The following is an 18699-nucleotide window of genomic DNA, read 5'->3' as shown; positions in this document are numbered from 1 at the left end:
AGATCTGTACAAAAGAAGAGAAATATCTATCTAAAGAACTTTGCTTATGAAATTATGCAGCAAAGAGCATACAGCAATGCCAGGCTGCGTGTGATTAGCACAGCCTGACTGACCCATTTAGCAGACAGATGCCTAAAGGAGAAAGAAGTGTTGCATATTATACAGGGATTGCAAAAACATGAAAAAGCTGCTGTCATTTGGGGCATGAAAACTATGCACAGAACAGCACCAGTAGCTGGTGCATGAGCCTGCCAGGGCATGCCATGCCTTGGATTATATTTGCTGGGAGATGTGAAGGGGATCTGAGTGGTGCCAGCAATTTGCTCTCCGTTCTCTGGGGAACAGGCATGGGGCCCAGTGTCAAACTGCAGTGCTCACAAGGGCTGGGCTGACACCAAGTCCCCGTGAGTCCCTGGAGACCCCAATGAGTGTTCCAAGCCCCCTGTCCCAGTGCATCCCTGTGTCTGAGCTTGCACAGAAGCACCTTGCTCTCTCCAGCCCCTGAAAGGAGGTTGTGGTGGGGTGGAGTTCAGCCTCTGCTCCCAGGTAACAGTTATAGGATGAAAGGTGGTGGCCTTAAGTTCTGCCCGAGTAGGTTCAGGTTGAATATCAGAAACAATTTTTTCTCCCAAAGAGCAGTGATGCAGTGGCACAGCTGCCTAGGGTGTGGGGGAGTCACCATCCCTGGAGGTGTCCCAGAGCCGTGGGGATGTGGCACTGAGGGACACAAGCAGTGGGCACGGTGGGGGTGGGCTGGAGTTGAGCTTGGGGATCTGAGAGGTCTTCTCCAACATTAATGACTCTTATTCTACGATTCTATAATCTTAGCTGTGCAGGACATATCCACAGGAAGATGGATGAACACAAGTGTACCGGCAGTGAACATCTTTGTGAAACAGAACGATATGGGATTAGGAATCTTGGGCTGAGCATCACGCTTAGCTCTGCAGTCACGGATGCTGCGTTGCCCCAGCTGACATCCCTGGCTTTCTGGGCCGTGGGATTAGAACCAATTTTTGGTTTCCTAGCAAAAATTCTGAAGAGCTGCTCTGGGAGGGAGTTGAGGGGTGTGCTGGGACCCCTACCCCAAAGTCTGCGGGCAGGGCAGAGCGAGGAGGCAGGAACCCGCCCCTGGCCGCGATGCGGAGGAGGAGGGCGAGAAGGAGGAGGAGGAGGAGGGGGGAGACCGGGCTCCGGCACGAGGCCGGGCGGAGCGATGTGCGAGCAGGCGGCGCGGTACTGCCGGGCCGGTGTGCACAGGCTGCTGCGGAAGCCGGCGCCGGCGCTGCGCGGGCTGGACGGGCTGCTGCGCTGGGTCGGGGCCAGGATGAGCGACAAGGGCGTCGCCGACAGGGAGCTGCTCAGCTCGGGAGCCTCCGCGCAGAGGAAGGGCACCTCCGTCATCCTCGATGTGAGTGGTCCCGTGGTCCCTCAGTTAGGGGTCAGGCATTCCCTTAGCGCGGGTCCTGCAAGCCTACGGGAGTGCACGGGGATTCCTGCAGTCCTCCTGCATCACGCACCCCCCGACCGGCTTGGTATCGGGGTTATTTCTCGGTCTTGTATCTACTTGCATGGGTCCTGCATCCGCGGCTGGCAGCGGATAGGTGCAGTCCGGCTCCTGCCCTGTCCACCCCGAAGCAGGTAGGAATAGGGTGCGGCTTGGTTCTCCATCTCTCGGACCCGATAAGCACAGGGTTGCAGCCCAGACCCCACATCCACTTGCCTGGGCTCTGCACCCCTGTTCTGGCTAGATATGGGGTCCTGAACTCTGGGAGCAATTTAGGATTGGAATTATTCCCTGGGTCTTGCACCCCATGAGTGTGCTGGGGGTGCACATGCAGCACGTATGCCCTTTCTGCTCATCCCCCAGGCTGGCTGGGCTCCTGCATCTCAGGACTGTCTGAGCAAGGGAGTACCTCCTGGGTCCTGCACCCCCTTTCCCAAGTCCTGCAGCCCCCAAACTGCCCCAACACCTGGGTATGGGAATGTATCCTTAGTCCTTAACTTGGCGTCAGCTCAACCTGATGGGGATGTAAGACTCCAAAGTCACACAAATTGCTTGCAGGAGGGTCCCCTGGACTCCCTAGGTTTTGTGGCGCACCCTGGCTCCTGCACCTCAGTACCTGACGAGGCTGCAGAATGGTACTGTCTGCCTGTGGGTGCATCGTCCCCAGGGTTCCCCTACCAGGGTCTGGGGGAACATACAAGGATGTGCCTTGTGCCTCCACTCAGTATTTATAGGCTTCCTGATTAGGGGGCTGGTGAGGTTATTTGTGCTTAAATGGATTAGGAGAATGGGGTGAAATAACTGGCGTGCAAATGGTGTAATTACACAGCTTTCCTGGCTGCAGCATCTAGCAATTAAACACATGCATCCTCAGCTCTGCTATCTCCCTCCCTGCTTTAAAAATAAAATGTAGTGAATGCATAAATAAGGTCCAGAGGCGCTGGCAGTAGTGAAGGATAACTCATGTTCTCTTGGCACCTTCAGCATCAGGCAGCCAGAGATCTTCCAAGCAAGCCCTTGTGTTTTCCTAACCATTTGTAAGCGCTGGCACGGGTTGGTGAGTCTGAAACTCATCCTATATGTGAACACCATAGGCTGCTAGGCATTCCAGTTCCCTGGATGAACCAACTCAGCTGTGACTATTGGGCAGCCAAAAGCTGAGGAGAGAGCAGAATGCTGATGGATGGTCATGCCTGGAGAAACTTAAAATGAGAAATGAAATACCCTTATCATTTTCTGTGTTAATTTTTTCTCTTTTTTTATTTTTTTGGGGAGCATAAGTGTAATGGGGGAAGCAACGTTAATTGGATACCTACAGATTCTTGAGTTAGGGTTGTGTTCCCAAAAAAAAAAAACCAAAAATGGTACCTTATCTATTCAACTTCACTTTCTTTAAGTGGATTTTTTATTCTACTTTGAGCTGAGAAAATGAGCCCTTTGCTTTTGAATGGTTCTGCCATTGGGACCTCGAACAGTGCTGAGCATGAAGCTCCTCAGCCCATTTCCCCTTCACAATGGGACTGGAGCCCTTTCTTACCTGCTGGAAAGAGAAGTGGGTTCTGGAAATGTCAAGTTTGAGAGCTTGTGGTGTTTTGTTTTTTTTCTGTTGTCCTCCTTTAGAACATGCTTCTCCCTTTTCTCCAGCTACAATAGAAACTTCATTTTAAGTTGAGGCTTTGCCATAACTGGCTCTTGAAGGACATTGTGAAAGCAAGCTTTAACAACTGGGAAAATATGCATTTGGGTTAATTTTCACAAGGTAGCCAGAGGTAACAAAGATTCCACTGTAATCCTCAGGTATTTCCAGTTAGCTCATGCAGCTTCCATGCTGTGTGTGCATTTGGGAAGAACAGTTCCATCTCCAAGCACTGTGGCTCCTCAGGGGATGGAGGAAGAGCCCTGGCAGATTCTGTGTTTAAATAACATCCTCATGAGTTGAGATGAGGATTAAGCTTGGTTTGGTTATGAACTGCTTAAGGTGGTTCTGATGCTAATGACATGCTGGTCACTTCTTCCTCATCTGTTCTGGATTTCTTTAGACTCAACATCAAAGTGTTTGTTCTGGGCCATGAGGGTGCTGATGGGTCAGTGAGAACTTTCCTGCTCCCTTTGCATCCAAGAAACAAAATCAGGATGTTGTGGGGTGAAATTAAGGGCTGAGGAAGGAGGTCCAAGGGGAGCAGATGTCTTCTGCCATCAGCCTGGCTGCTGATGGGATAAATCCTAGCTTAGGGATGTCTCCAGTATTTTCCTTTATTTTTCTTGTGTCCTTCTAGGTAAAAGTTGAATAATGTTTTTTTAAGTTGTCAGCATTTCTTGAAGCTGTCAGCAATGAAATCAGGAGTGAGAGATGCTACTGAGTGCTGGTGGCAAATGGAGCAGGAGTTGTGCTCAGTGGTGCTCACACGGTGTCACAATATCCAGGGGTTCATCTCGGTGCTTGCATCTCACTGTGAGATTGAACACTGCTGTCCTGTCATCAGGAGCCCCAAACTCAGACTGACAGCATAGAGACTGCTGGAGATGAATGAAGTCTACCCATAGCTTCTGAGACAAGATTGTGTCACTGTTTATATAGAATTACAGAATCATTAAGGTTGGAAAAGATCTCTCAGATCCCCAGGTTCAACCCCTAGCCACCCCCACCATACCCACTAACCATGTCCCTCAGTGCCACATCTCTATGAGTCTTTAACACCTCCAGGGATGGTGACGCCATCACCTCCATGGGCAGCATTCCAGCTGTCTCAACCCTGTAGTGATGTTTGGGGTTGTTGTACTGAAGTGCAGGACCTGGCACTTGGCCTTGTTAAAGCTCATACAGTTGGCCTTAGCCCATTGATCCAGCCTATCCAGATCCCAGGGCCTTCCTACACCCGTACAGACCAACACTTTCCCCCATCTTGGTGTCAACTGCAAAATTACTGAAGATGTTCTCAATCCCCTCCTCCAGATCATCACTAGATAGACCACAGATTGTGGTCTCCATCTTCATCCTGGGCTCTTGAGATACCCTTTGTGGGCAGTTTCTGAATGCAGCCAGGAGGACAAAATCCCTTTTGAAAGGAAGTTGAAATTGGCATGGTAGTCCTACAACCTACCTGTGGTCACAGTGATGTTTCCAGTTCAGAGCAAATCCACAAGTATCACAAGACTTATAAAAGGGAAAATAGGAGAGGAGTGTTGGAAAAAATTATATTCTGTGGTATTTGCTGTGTGTGACTGAGTATACATGCAATACAGACCTGGGATTATTGGCTCCCCAGATGTGGGAAGCGTCTAGACAAGTGTTACTCTTTCTGGGAGTACTTCAGTTCTTAGTTACAGGCTGCTCTTACTCATCCTCTCACTGTGAGTACCACCTCTTATCACACAAGTGGGAAATACATTGAGTGGAAGTGCTGAGGACCAGCAGCCATGCTGCCCTGTTGTCTCCTTTTGGGGTGAAGCTGCTGGGAGGGTGTGCAGCCCCTGGCTTGGCCAACAGTGGCCACGTGCTTCATGGCCCACAGAATAACAGAGTTTGTTGGAGAGGAATTTCCTTATGGAAGTTCATAAAGCCTTGTCTTGTCTCAGCTCCAAATGAGGACAAAGGAAGAGGAACAGCAGAGGGTTGAGGGAATACTGTGAGCAGATTCACCCAGATTTTGTGTCTCCCTGGATGGCGGTCTCTCATCTGCAGGCTCTCCTCACCCAGGAGGATGGATCTTGGTTGTCCCCAATTCTGCACTAAAGTCAGCAGGAGCACAGAGTTCTGGCTCAGCTGCACTCTATTTTAAATCAACATCATGCTAACCTGCTGAAAGAATAATAAACTCTACAAACCCTGCAGTAATTCCTAGGCTTGTTAGGGGAATTACTGTGTCAATTTAATGAAATTGCCAGGAAAACCTCCCTCAAGTAGCCTCCAATGTAGCTCTTTCTCATCCAAGAGCTCTGAGAAATCTGAGCTGAATGTTTAAATTTGAAACCATCAATTTTACTTAAAGTTTACTATTACCACCAACGTTTTGAATTGCTTTCTTCTGTCGAATAATTGAAGTAGCTATTTGAGAGCACCACAAAAAAAGTACATTTTAGAGAAAGCCATTGGAACTTTTGAAAGATGTTGCTGGCTCAAGATATGATAGCGATGATGTGCATCTGTCCACCTGGCAAATGGAGCAAGATAGGATGAGAGGTAATGGCCACAAGTTTAAGCAGAGGAGGCTCAATTTGGATACTAGAAAAAACTTCTTCTCTAAAAGAGTGGTCAGGCTGTGGCACAGCTGCCCAGGAAGGTGAGAGAGTCCCCACCCCTGGAGATGTTCAGGAGCCATGGGGATGTGGCACAGACTGTGGTTTATGGGCAGTATTGGAGATGGATGGAATGTTGGACACGATGATCTTAGAAATCCTTTCCAACCTTAATGATTGTAAATACACTGCAGGCAGGGAGCTGCATGCACTTCAAGAATACATCCTGTAACACAGGTTAATCTGGCCCATGCAGTGGGAATCCTCACTCCGCAATTTAGCTTGTGCTTCAGAAGTTTCCCTCGTGGCTTTGTAACATGGCTGACGAGGAGAAGCTCAATGCAGTACATTTTGGGCTGGATAATTTCTTTTTACCAGCTGTGAAAATAGCATCAGTGGGGTCACCTGAGTGGCTGGTGCAGTTTGCTTTAGTTTTGCGACTTAGTGTAGAGCCTGATTCCTTGCAGGAGCAACGTTTTTTGCAGCACTGGCAAGCCATCACAGAGCAAATCACATCTCCGTCAGCCTCCTGATGCTCATTCATGCCATGGTGTCGTCTGCCCATGCTAACAGGTGGCTATATCTTGAGTAGCTTTCTCTTCTGGTGTCCTGTTTTATCGTTTTCCTAGGCAAAATTTTGGTGGTCCAATTAAGAACTTGCTCACTGACAGAAATGCTAAGCATCTTGGTCCTGTAAAATAAAGCAAGGATATGAGGCGTCCAAGTCAGGAATACAGATATTTCTATGAGCATGGTGCTCATGGCTGAGTGATATGTGCAGAAACCCTGGTGCTGCCTGAGGTCCCGCTGGCCCACTTATCCTTCCATCCCATTGAAAACAGTACCTGCTCCTTTGAAACCCATATCCTCCATGAAGTTGTACATGCCTGCAGACATGTAGGATTTCCCTCCACACTTCTGGTTGTTCTCAGAAATGATCAGCCTAAGAAGTGTGGTGGAAAGTTCTAAACGTTGTAGGGCTTCTTTGGCTCCTGAAGGTTAGGATGTGGCTGTTTGTGCCATGTGGCTGAAGCAGAAGGGGCTTGCTTCTGCCCAAGTGTGCCAGAAAGTGCAGTTTCGACTTAGCCCTAGGAAGCACTTCCAGCAGAAGAATGATTAATCTAGCTTAATTAAACTGTATGCATTAAATAGCATATTCTGCAATGCAATTTGTCTTGCGTTTCTTGTGTGCTCTCTTTTTTTTTTTTTTTTCCTGTAATGATTTTATGACCCAGAAAAGAAGAGATTGCCTTTTTCTGGCTGCAGATCTGCCCTGCTGGTGTGTTTATTCCCTCTGCAGGGAAATGCCTTTGAACCATCAAATCTCTGCTTGGCTCAAATTAATAGGGTCAGATGTGAAGAGATGATGATAATGGTGTCCCTTTTTTCTGTCCAGTTTATGACCATCTTAATTTTTCAGTCATTTATGGCCAAACCTGTGCTAACAACCATTCCTGGCAGCAGCCTGTAAGATTCCAGCTCTTGAACTAGAGTTCTGCTATTAACTGCGATGTGCTAGGAGACTCTTCTTACCACCAGACCCACTGGTTACTTCTAAAGCCAAAACACTGATGCTTCCCAGGGAGTGTTTGCCCTTTGCACTGGGGCAGGGCTTGGGACTGGGTAGGGGAAATATATGGATGTTTGGGGGGTACAACCAAACTGCTGAGTAATGCGTCTTTCTTTCTCTCCTTCAATTCCAGATTTTTAGAAGAGCTGACAAAAATGGTAAGTCATGATTCACCCTTTAGTCACTGAACTCTTGTCAATACTGCTGTGTTTAAATACTGGGACCGACACTGGTGGTGTTTAAGCACTGGAAAAGGTTTTGTCATTTCTTTGGCTGAGGTATTCTTAGAGCAGATGTGATCCTCATGTGCAAGTCTGCACAGCAATCCCTACCAAATCTAGGACAATTTTTAAAGTTTCAAAATAACATACATATTTTTGTTAACCTCAGTCAAGTGATAAATGAAGGTCCAATTCTTCATCATCTTGGAACAGCTTTGCAAAATGAACGTGCACTGTGAATATCTGTAGCCTGGTTCTGGACAGACTGGGCACACACATCAGATAAAAGACCACTAAGACCATCAAGCCCAACCCCAGCCCAGCCCCACCATGCCCACTGCCCATGTCCTTCAGTGCCACATCCCCACAGCTCTGGGACACCTCCAGGGATGGTGACCCCACCACTCCCCGGGCAGCTGTGCCACTGCATCACCACTCTTTGGGAGAAGAATTTTTTCCTGCTATCCAGCATGAACCTGTCCAGCACCACAGTGTGCTCCCCTGGATTCTCTTTGACCATCAGATAGGAGTGTCTGCATGGCTCTGAAGTGGGGATTCTAGGTCACAAAGTATTGAATAATTGTGGATCTCCTGTGACATATTTGCCATACAGTCCCTACAAATATAAAAAATAAAAACAAAACAAAACCACAAATCTGAGCGCAGGTTGCTGTGGTGTCCTCATGTAAGGGTCTTTGCAGAGCCGTGTCCTGCTGGTGCACATCTGCTGTTCCCAGCAGACTTGGGTGCTCAGCTGTGCTGCTGAGTTGATTTCCACCTGCAGAACTTGCTGCACGACTGAGTCTCCAGTTGAAATTGTCATATGCAAGTTCCCATGCTACTCCTTCCACCATAAGATTAAGGAGGTACCCTGTTTAAAGTGCAGATCCCTATTGCCTTGAGCTCTTAAATATGGAATTCTTTCCAGAATCTTGGATGCTTCCAGCCCTGTAAAGCAGTGTGTGTGTGGTGTGTGAACGCAGCACAACCAGTTCAGGTGTGGTAACTGGAGCATGGCCACGGGGTTTCCAGAGCTTCTCCCTCTCCTTTCTTCCAAAGCTCCTCACCATAAATTATTAATTCATGTGCAATAGAACTAGATGCTATAGCTTGTTATCATAAAAACATTTGAGTAGGAAGGGACTCTTGAAGGCCATCCAGACCAACTCCCCTGCAGTGGACAGGGGTTTATACTTTTCCTGCCATGCTGAGGTTCCTGCCTGCAGGTGATTTCACTCAGTGCCTACATGTGCTAAGGTACTTAAGGTAAGGTAAGGGAGCAGCTCTTGCTCACTGAAGGACACCTTGATCTTCAGTCCCAGAGGGGGGACTGAAGCTCTGTGACCAGTTTGAGTTGCCCCCAGCCTCTTCCCTATTGATAACAGCTACATTTATGACCATCTATATGAGTAACAGACTGGGTAGCACACCTTGATATGATCAATGCATTGGAAATGTCTGGAGAAACTGGTAAATGGTCTGAGAAAAGGGCAAAGGGCTGGGCTATGACTTGACAGTGAATAATTCAACTACATCCAGACATGCTTTGAGTGACATGACTGTTAGTCACTCAGAATGATCTTTTTTTCCTGTGTAGGAGTGTTTTTCCTTCTCTGCTAATAAACCCACCTACTGCCATGTAATCCCTCCGACCCTAGTAGTCGATTGTAGGAAAATGGAGGCATCTTGCTGTGGGCTCACCAAGCAGAGCTGTCTGTCATTTCAGTTATCTACTGTATACGTTGCTACTCTCTTCTGAATGCTGTTAATCAATTACAAAATAAATAGCCCAGCATTCACTCAGATTAAGATGCTTTGATTTTGACAGAACAGCCTAATTTTGAACAACTAGTTATAAAAATGTTGCTTAATGGAAACAGAACTCCTATCTCAAAATCTCCAGTCCCTGCAACAGGGGCTCCCTTGGCTGGGCATCTTGATAGCACCATGCTATCAATGCAAGATGCTGCCATTAGCTGCTGTAATGTGAGCAGCTGGCCAGAGAGCTGACTGGGCACTTTGCTGCAAATAACATCAGGCTGTGTCACCTTTAGCAAATAAATCCTGCCTCCAGGAGTTTTGGGAAGCACCTTTTCCTCAGAGTGTGCAATCATTTCTGTTCAGAGGATATTCTGCATGTAATTTGGTAAAGATGACGCCATGAATCATCAAGTCATTTTCTAAAGGGCATCTTTCCCTGTTTTGTATCTATTATCTTTATAATTATCTGTAACCACAGTCTTGAAAATGGCTCCGACACTGACCCTGCTAAGGGCATCACGAGTGTGGCTGAAAATGACAATAAATGGCATTCTAAGGACACAACTATATCACCCCATTAATTCACTGTAGTGACAGGTAAGGTTGCTACCTCCGCCCTGCTGCTCTTGGTTGTAGATGTGATAAGAAACAATCCACTATGTACTCAGATGTGTGTTTGAAGACATGGATGGGAACAAAGCCATTCAGTGTGTGCTCCCTTGAACACCTTCAGCTGTTCTTAGAGATGAAATACAAAGAAATCTGAATGTAAAATTTAAAAGGTTCATTGATTGTACGTAGAGGAAGATGTCAGACTTCTGTTGACCCAACCTTCAGTTCAGAGCCTGCTGAGGATGTAGCAGAGCTGTAAAGAAAGATTTGGAGCAGAGCAGCAGCAGGTGGATGGGAAGGGCTCCTTGATTAAGAGCCTCTGAGTGATGCCCATTCCCATCCCAGGAGGGCCATTCTTTAAATAGTTGCCCACAGCTATCTGCTAGAGGCACTTATGAGCTCCTTAAATGAGATTTATGCCTTTAATACCTTTACTTATAAAGCATATCCCAGTGTGGTGAATTTGTGCTATAAATGGGAACATAAACAGCTTTGGACACCGGAGTGACCATGGAGCCCTGTCAGCCAGCAGCGGGATGGTGTCAGCTCCTCTTAGAGCTCCTCCTCTCACCTGTAACCAACAACAGCTTCTCTGATGATGGCTTCCTAATGTGCCAATAATGCCCCATGCCAGCACTGTCCCCTTGATCCATAGAACAGAGAGATATATGTCATCATGTAACCTTAGAGGAGGGATTCTAGGTTAGGAGAATGGGACGAAGGTCCCAGAGCTGCACTGCATTTCCCCTGCCCTGTCATGGCATGTGCCAAGTACCCCATACTGTTTTCTTGATGCCCTGCAGCAGGTGCAGTTGTACCATAGTCCTTTCTTTATTCTGGAACCCTTAGAGGCTTGCTCACCCTGCATGGACCTATCTCTTTTTATGGCATCTAACTTCTGGGGAAAAATGTTTTTCTGGAGTTGTTTGGAGTTAAAAAAAAATAGCAGGCATCAATTATTAATTACCTTCTTAATTTATTGAAACATTTTTAGAAGGCAGTTTAGTTGTAATTTGGCATAGTAATTTTCCAGTTATTTTTCCAGTTTCCAGTTATTAAAGGACTTGGAGTACTTATCTCCCCATCCTCCCCATGAACTTAGGACCCTTTTGGGGAATGCATTTATGCAGAACTGGAATGGTGGTGACCAGCTGGGATCTCAGTAATACAGCACTGAAGACCTGATGGCTTTGACTTTGGTTGCTTTGATCACATCTTAAGAAGATGCCAGGCTAGAGCTGCAATGCCCCATATTACATATCAGGATAGAAAACTACCTAACCCTCCGATTGTACACAGCTCTTCCTTCCACAGCCACATTTCTGTGCCTGTTTTGCCATCTGTGCTCTTACTATGAGCTCTCAGAGCATTGTGGTCCCTCCTCCTAATGAGTTACTCATCAAAAACCACTTAGCTTCCAGGTCAGGATAATTGCCTGCTCCTTGGCTACTGCTCCTCACACCCAGGGAAAACGCTGAAGTATTCATATCTCGCTGGTGCATCCAAATTAATTCATTAGTTCTAAGTAAGAATATTTATAATTCTTGCATAATAAAAAACAGTATTAGCAGCCACCCACATTTAAGTGGAAAAATGCAGTGATGATGCAGTTATTCAGACTTCTGTATGTTTCCTAGCTCTCTCTGTTGTACATTTAGTTATCCTTCCAAGTCCTTGCTGAGTTCATCACACGTGGTGTTGAAGAGATGACATCTGCTTAAATCAGGACACACTGTTCCCAAAGTGATAAACAAACCTATCAACCAGATGAATTTTGAGCTAATGCAAAAATTATGAAAGATGTTTTCTGGCCTTCCCTGCAAGCTGTCATTAGATGTGTCCTGTGCCCACCCTGTGAACCCTTGAAATTGGTGTACTGAATCAGGGTTTAATTTCTGACATTGACCAGCCTGGTGATGATACCTTCTCAATGTTTGTGCCACCAAGTCCTTCCAGGGATGCTTTTTTCTTTCAGCACAGGTATGAGGATATTTAGTGCCCACCGTGTTGCAGCAGTAAAGAGCTGAGATAATTTTATGACTTGTTTCTCTCATCATTAGCAGATGTACGTTAGAACCAAATTTTTTTATGCTTACTCAGCCGGACCACCTTCATTCTACCAAAAGGACAGATGTTACACTGGGTGCTTAGGGTCAGGACTACAGGCTACATTAAGCGCTATATCTCCCTGCTCTGTGGGCTGACACACAGCAGTCCAGCTTTTACCAGGACCCATTTGTGGTTTGTTTGGTGCAAGGTCGGATGCAGCCCAGAAACTCTCCCATGAGCTCAAGCCACTGGTATGGTCAGCATATGGGATTAATTTCTACAACTGAACTGTTCATTTCCTGCCTATTTCTGCAGAGCAAAATTTTACAGCCCATCACTTCCTAAAATTGTTACTCCTGACCTGCTCCTAAAGCTTATCCCTGCCAAGATGAAAATAGAAAGTACCATGAAAGCTTGTGAAGCAAATGTTGCTCTATTTAAGCAGAGCTCCTGGCCTTCCAGGCAGCTGTTTTGTTGACACTTCAGTTAATACCTCATAGCCTGAGTGCCTAATTGGTGCCATGCAGAGTGCCCATCCTCATTACTCAAGTTATGAATCAGCTGAGAGCAGTGGATGCTTGCTGCTAATTCCCAGGCAGGCCTAATGGGGGATTGCTAAGAGAATCTGGTAGTGGCTTCTCCTGAAATTTTACCCACTGAGCACATCTTTTAAGGAATAAACCTTATGAATGAAGCCCAGTTCCCCAGACACATCCTAAGCACACCTGTAAAATGGGGACAGGGGTCTGGCCTGGCTTTTGGGTTGGGAGCAATCTATCAGTGCCCAACCATCAACCTAGCCTCTTTCAATGCCTTTAACACATGGAGAGACAAGCAGCAGCACTTGGGTCAAAGGCATTTGAGGACACAGAGCAGGGGTTACTGCTTCTTGCCTGGCCTATTTTGGGCTAGTTGATCCAGTCTGCTTTCAAGCATACCAATTAAAGTTTGAAACCCAATGATAATGATCTTTATTTCCTTCTCTCCCCGTGCTGGGAGATGTGGGCTTTCTTCTGTTACCATCATTATATACCTCAGGCTGAAAAGAAGCAAACTGTTCTACGATTTAATGGCTGTGTTACAGGTTGTGAAGGCTGGGGATAAGGGATCATGGTTTCCAAAGGAGGCTTTGAAAAGCTGCTCAGTTAGTCAGGGGGACTTTCAAAATAATTTATTTAATTTTTTCCTGGAGTCAAAGTTGAGAAATTTAATTGGATACTGCATAGCAAATGTGTCTACACGGCATAATGACAACCAGCAAAGGGCACTGTGAGACATTTACAGAGCTCCTTGAGATCTCAGATCTCTGGCCAAAAAAAACATGAGCTTTGTCATCAGTGGCTCAAAAGTGGTGGGTTTTGCTCTGGTTTCTGTGGATCGTGGACATCTCTGGATGATCCCAGCTGGCCAGGAGACCTGCAGCTGTAGCTGTCCTGATGTTTGCTATATTCATGCATTCCCTTGCAGATATAGATCTGTATTTGTGAACTGTCTCTCCCCATTGGGTTGGTGATATGAGCTCCTGCCCTGCTGCAGGAGTCTCCTCTGCTTGGAAATGGCAGCAGGAGACGGGGCAAGGGCTGTGATGGACACTGGCAGCTCAGGCACTGTTCCATTATTCTCATTACTGTCTCATATTGCTTTATCAAGAAACTTTCAAGGTGAATCTAGCAAATCAGTATTCCTCCTGCTAAATTTTTGTTGTTGTTTTTATTTTTGATTGGTTGGTTTTATCAGGGATGAAATTTTAAAACGCCTGGAAAGGACTTTTCTAACATGGATGGCTGTATTGATTGGGCAAATGGTAGGTCTGGGTGACTCAACTGATGTGTGGCCATGCCCAGCATACACTGCCAAGATACTAGGATACATTTGTATTTGTTGTGACTTAGCCAAACACTGCCAAGCCTGGGGTCACTTTGGGTAACTTAGAATCACAGAATCACAAAATCATTAAGGTTGGAAAAGGCATCTAAGATCATTTTGTCCAACTGTGCACCTACCACCATTGTTGCCCACTAAACCATGATCCTTAGTGCCACATCTCACGCCCACTGCTGCTGTCCCTCAGTGCCACATCCCCACAGCTCTGGGACACTTCCAGGAATGGGGATTCCCCCTCCCGCCCTCCCCAGGCAGTTGTTCCTCATATCCAACCTGACACCCTCCTTGAGAAACTTCAGGCTGACCCCCTCCTCCCCACAACCTCCTGTCAGGGGTTGCAGAGCCATGAGCTCTCCCCTGAGCTCTTCCACACTGACCCATCCCATTCCTTCGGCTGCTGTCACAGGACTGTGCTCAGACTCCTCAGTTCTTTGTTGCTCTTCTCTGGACATGCTCCAGGGCCAAGCAGTGTGCTTATCTAGCATGCAGGAGAGCCACAGAGCTTGCTTCCTTCTCGTGCTTCACAGCTCAGGTTAGTCATTTTTTAGAGTTCTTTATTAAATCCTTGTGGCACCCGGTTTCACTGCTTGATGTTGGTCTGAACAACCTTAGTGAGCAGTGGATTTCCCTTGGGAGTGCTGTGCAGATGGAGTGCTACTTCCTTCTCCTGGCAGTGATGCTTTCCTCTGCCTTTCAACTCGAGCCCTGGGTAAAGAAAATTCACTGTTCTGCCCTCCCCCTGCCCACCCCATTGCCACGCAGAGCAGGGGCTCTGCCTTCGCCTCTAATTATGTTCTGCTGCAACCCCACTGCCTTTATTGAGGGTGGTTCATTAAAGCTGTTAAAATTAAATAAGGCAAAAACTGAAACCAGAACTGCTGCAAAGAATCCATATAATTTTTTGCCAGACAATTGTGGAAAATATGTTCTGGCTGCCCACGTTTGGGCAGTCAGCCAGGAGCAGCTATAAATCATGGGATCCCTTTCTTCCCATTATCTCTCTCACTCTCTTTTTCCCAGATAATACAGATCACAGAGGGAGGAATAACTGTCTTACTGGCACACAGTGGGGAGGGAAATCATGCCCTTCGTCACACAGCCACAGCTTGGCACCTGGTCGGCCAGCAGATGTGCTCTGAAAATAAGTATTTTCCTTTCTAAAGGGTTTTTTGCTCATCAAAAGATATTTCCTTTCCAGCTGACTGCTTTGCTGGCTCTCAAGCATGTCACACTCCATTAAGCAAGGCTGATTTTCCATCCTTTTCAGGCTGAATTTATATCAGCAAACAGCCTGAGATTAACCAAAATCAGAGTATTCACCCTCATGGGCCCTTTTTTGTTGCACACCAGACAGCTGTTAGGGATGAATAGCTGATGGCATTCTGTGCTTTGTTCACAGAGATGGGGACCTGGAGATGTGGCTGTGCTGGGCTGTTCAGTGCAAATCTATCACCTTGCAAATGGGTCTTTCTTATATGTTTGTAGCTGGAGTGACAGCAGCTTTAATTAACATGCTTGGTACCTGTTAAGCAGTGGGGGGAAGGTGCATGCTGTAATGGGAAGTGCTCACTTGCACGAGATGGAAACCAAGATGAAATATTGATGGTGTGCAGAGGGAGGAGCCAGGTTTGTTCCCTGCATCCTCTAAACCAGTAACTGGAGAACAGCAGAGCACAGGTCTTGAAAAAGGAATTTCTAAGTTGAAAACCAGAGGGCTAAACACTTTGGTAGCAACTAACTTGAGGAAAGGTGAAGTGCGAGAAGTCATAAATGCAGAACTATGCATAGAAGGGTTTAAGAAAAAAACATAGCAAGGACTGAATGAGCCAGCAGTGCTGTATCAGGAATGGTGCGGTGAGCAGGACTAGAGAAGTCATCCTGCCCCTGTACTTGGCATTGGTGAGGCCTCACCTTGAATGCTGTGTTCAGTTTGGGGCACCTCAGTACAGAAGGGACAAGGAGATGCTGGAGCAGGTCCAGAGAAGGGCAACAAGGCTTGTGAAGGACTTGGAGAATATGGCCTATGAGGAGAGACTGAAGGAACTGGGGCTGTTTAGTGTGGGGAAAAGGAGGCTGAGGGGAGACCTTATTGCTCTCTTTCAATATCTGAAAGGTGCTTACAGCAGAGCAGGGCTGGGCTCTTCTCAGTGGTGACAGGATGAGGGGAAATGGCCTCAAGTTACTCCAGAGTAAGTTTAGGTTGGATATCAGAAAATAATTCTTTACAGAAAGGGTTGTTAAGCACTGGAATGGGCTGCCCAGGGAGGTGGTTGAGTCACCATCCCTGGATGTGTTTAAAAACTGTTTGGATGTGGTGCTCAGGGACACAATTTAGCGGAGGGTTGTTAGTTAGGGTAGGATGGTTGGGCTGTGGTTGGACTCGATGATCTTTAAGGTCTTTTCCAACCTGAGTGATTCTACGATTCTATGACTGAAATCTGGTGAGGGGATCCAGCCCACTCCAGCTGAGTCATCATAGAAACCTAGAATGACCTGGGTTGAAAAGGACCACAAATGATCATCCAGTTCCAAGCCCCCTGCTATGTACAGGGTCACCAACCACCAGCCACATCCAGCCTGGCCTTGAATGCCTGCAGGGATGGGGCATCCTCCCTTATCCACAGGCTGGGGCTCTTTGATGCAGGAATCAGCTGAGCACAGTGATCTGCCTTATTTTAGAGATCATGAACCAGAAATTCTGGGTCCTGGAGCTGATCTTTCTCATGTGCTTTCTCTGAGCCTCTCACTGAACCAAGCAAATGTATTCATGCAGCAAGCAGCTGAATAACCACGGCAACATGAAAGCGAGTAGCTTTCTTGTATCATAAATCACTGCAGAACAGCGCTGGTCCCTCATGGCTTCGTACAAACAAGTTTTTTTCCCTTTTACCTCCTACCTTCTACAGTTTTAATATTCCCTCCACAGTTTCAAGCCTGCGGTGTGTATTTTTCACTCTGATACATAGAGGTTGGATGTCTGAACCTTTGAGTTACCAATCTGCTGAGCATTTTGATCGTTTTATAGAGGAATGGGGATTAAATGCTCCTCACATCCCAGCACAGTGCTGGTTGGTGCATGGGCTGGTAGGCAAGAAACTGGGACTGGGTGAGATTCTTTCTGTAGAACCATGTGAATGTACTCCAGGAGAAGACCTTCTCTTTAATTAGGGTGGAAATAAATTATCTCCTGTGGCAAAATTAGAGCCCTCCAACAGAGGTTTCGTATGAAGGGTGGTACCAAGCCCTAAGGGCCATCACTCAGCCTGACTGTGTGGTTTGCTGGGGTTTCCCCAAAAGGGAACAGCATCACAAAGCGTCGTCAGATGTGCTCACTGGAGTCTTGCCGGGATGAAGCAAGCAGGGGAGCGCCCAAAGTCCCCTTGGCCAATGTGCTTCAGGTCTTGCAGGAGATCTGTATAGTACCAAGACCCTCTGCAGCATCAGTGTTTTTGTAGAGATTGCACTGTATTTGCCATACCCCATATCATCCTTGGGTCCTTTTCTTTGTAGATGAAAAAGATACATGTATGTAAAACTCAGGTGTGCACAGCCAGGTGGCAAAGCAGCTCACCAGTCCTGCTAAGTTCATCCACCCCTCTGTGCACTGAGCCAGTCTGGAGATGCAGGTTTGATTAAAGCATGGAAACATAGGACGGTTCAGAGTGTATCCACGGAGTACAGCATGGGCATATTGGTGTGCCCTGGCACTGCAAACCTCAAGGAAGGAGAAGAAAGCTCAAATGAGTTCATGTTCATGTTTGTAAGCTCTAGAGCATCACAGTGCTGAGCAGTGGGTTCAGGAGAACCTCATAGGGTTCAGCAATGACAAGTGCAAGTTCTGCACCTGGGGCATAGCAGCCCTCACTCCCATTACAAGATGGGGAATCTAAGAATGGAGCACAGCCCTGCTGAAAAGGACCTGCGGATACTAGTGGGCAGCAGCTGGACACAAGGCAGCAGTGTGCCCTCACACCCCAAAAGCCAACTGTACCCTGAGCTGCATCCAAAGCAGAGAGGCCAGCAGGGGAAGGAGGGGATGTGGCCCTCTGCTCTGCACTGTGAGACCTCACCTGGAGCACTGCATCCAGATGGGGAGTGATGTGGACCTGCTGGTGTGCATCCAGAGGGAGGGGCACAAAAATGACCCATGGGATAGAACACTTCCCTACAGGGACAGGCTGAGAACTGTGCTGTGCAGCATGGAGAAGGGAAGTCAACAGAGAGACCTTAGAGTGGTCTGTCAGTATCTAAAGGGGCTGTGAGAAAGAAGGGGATGGCTCTTCAGCAGTAACAGAACAAAGGGAAATGGTAAAGAAGGAAGAAGGGAAGGGTACAAGATTCCCTGCGTCCAGCTTGAGGACAGAACTGTGCTGGGAGGTGAGGGCAAGGCATGTGGAAGCACTGCTCTGTGGAAAATACGTGTATTCAGCAAAAACTGAGTAGCACAGAACATTAAAAATTCACAAGGACTGCAATGAAAGCCGCTCTCCAAGAGGAGAATTTTAACAAGCAGTGGCAGAGATGAATATTCCAAAGAGCAGGGCAGAGGGGAGCCTGCAGTAGAGCTGTTGTGTTGGGATATTTGAGGGTTTATGTATCCGTGGTTCTTGATTTGCTGTGAGAAATCACAAGAGGTGGATTTCTGTGGGATTTATTTTGCATTTTCCTTGCAGTGCCAAGCTGTGGGGATCTGGGGCTCTCCTGGTGCAGTTTAGTGCTGCAGAGGCTCCTGCTTCTCACCATGGGATGCTGTTTTATGTGTAATTGGGGAAAATGCGTTGAAACATCTCTCCACATGCTTGAAGCTGGAAAGCCTGATAACAGTCCTGCTTATTTATTTATTTTTCCTAATTTGAAAT

General features: G+C 47.0%; 1 protein-coding gene across 1 annotated transcript in view; it reads left to right on the top strand.

The window, feature by feature from the left end:
- Positions 1-1164: 1164 nt before the first annotated feature.
- NECAB2 (N-terminal EF-hand calcium binding protein 2) overlaps positions 1165-18699 on the top strand; it is a 50563-nt gene continuing 33028 nt past the window's right edge. The window contains exons 1-2 of the mRNA XM_072346649.1: positions 1165-1411; positions 7447-7471. Of these exons, the coding sequence (XP_072202750.1) occupies positions 1217-1411; positions 7447-7471 (220 nt within the window). The 5' untranslated portion in view covers positions 1165-1216. The remainder of the gene's footprint in view (positions 1412-7446; positions 7472-18699) is intronic.

The sequence above is a fragment of the Excalfactoria chinensis genome, chromosome 11 (genome assembly GCF_039878825.1).
Source record: "Excalfactoria chinensis isolate bCotChi1 chromosome 11, bCotChi1.hap2, whole genome shotgun sequence".
Taxonomy (NCBI): Eukaryota; Metazoa; Chordata; class Aves; order Galliformes; family Phasianidae; genus Excalfactoria; species Excalfactoria chinensis.
The sequence above is the reverse complement of the archived record's forward strand: the minus strand, read 5'-3'. Positions and strand labels throughout refer to the sequence as shown.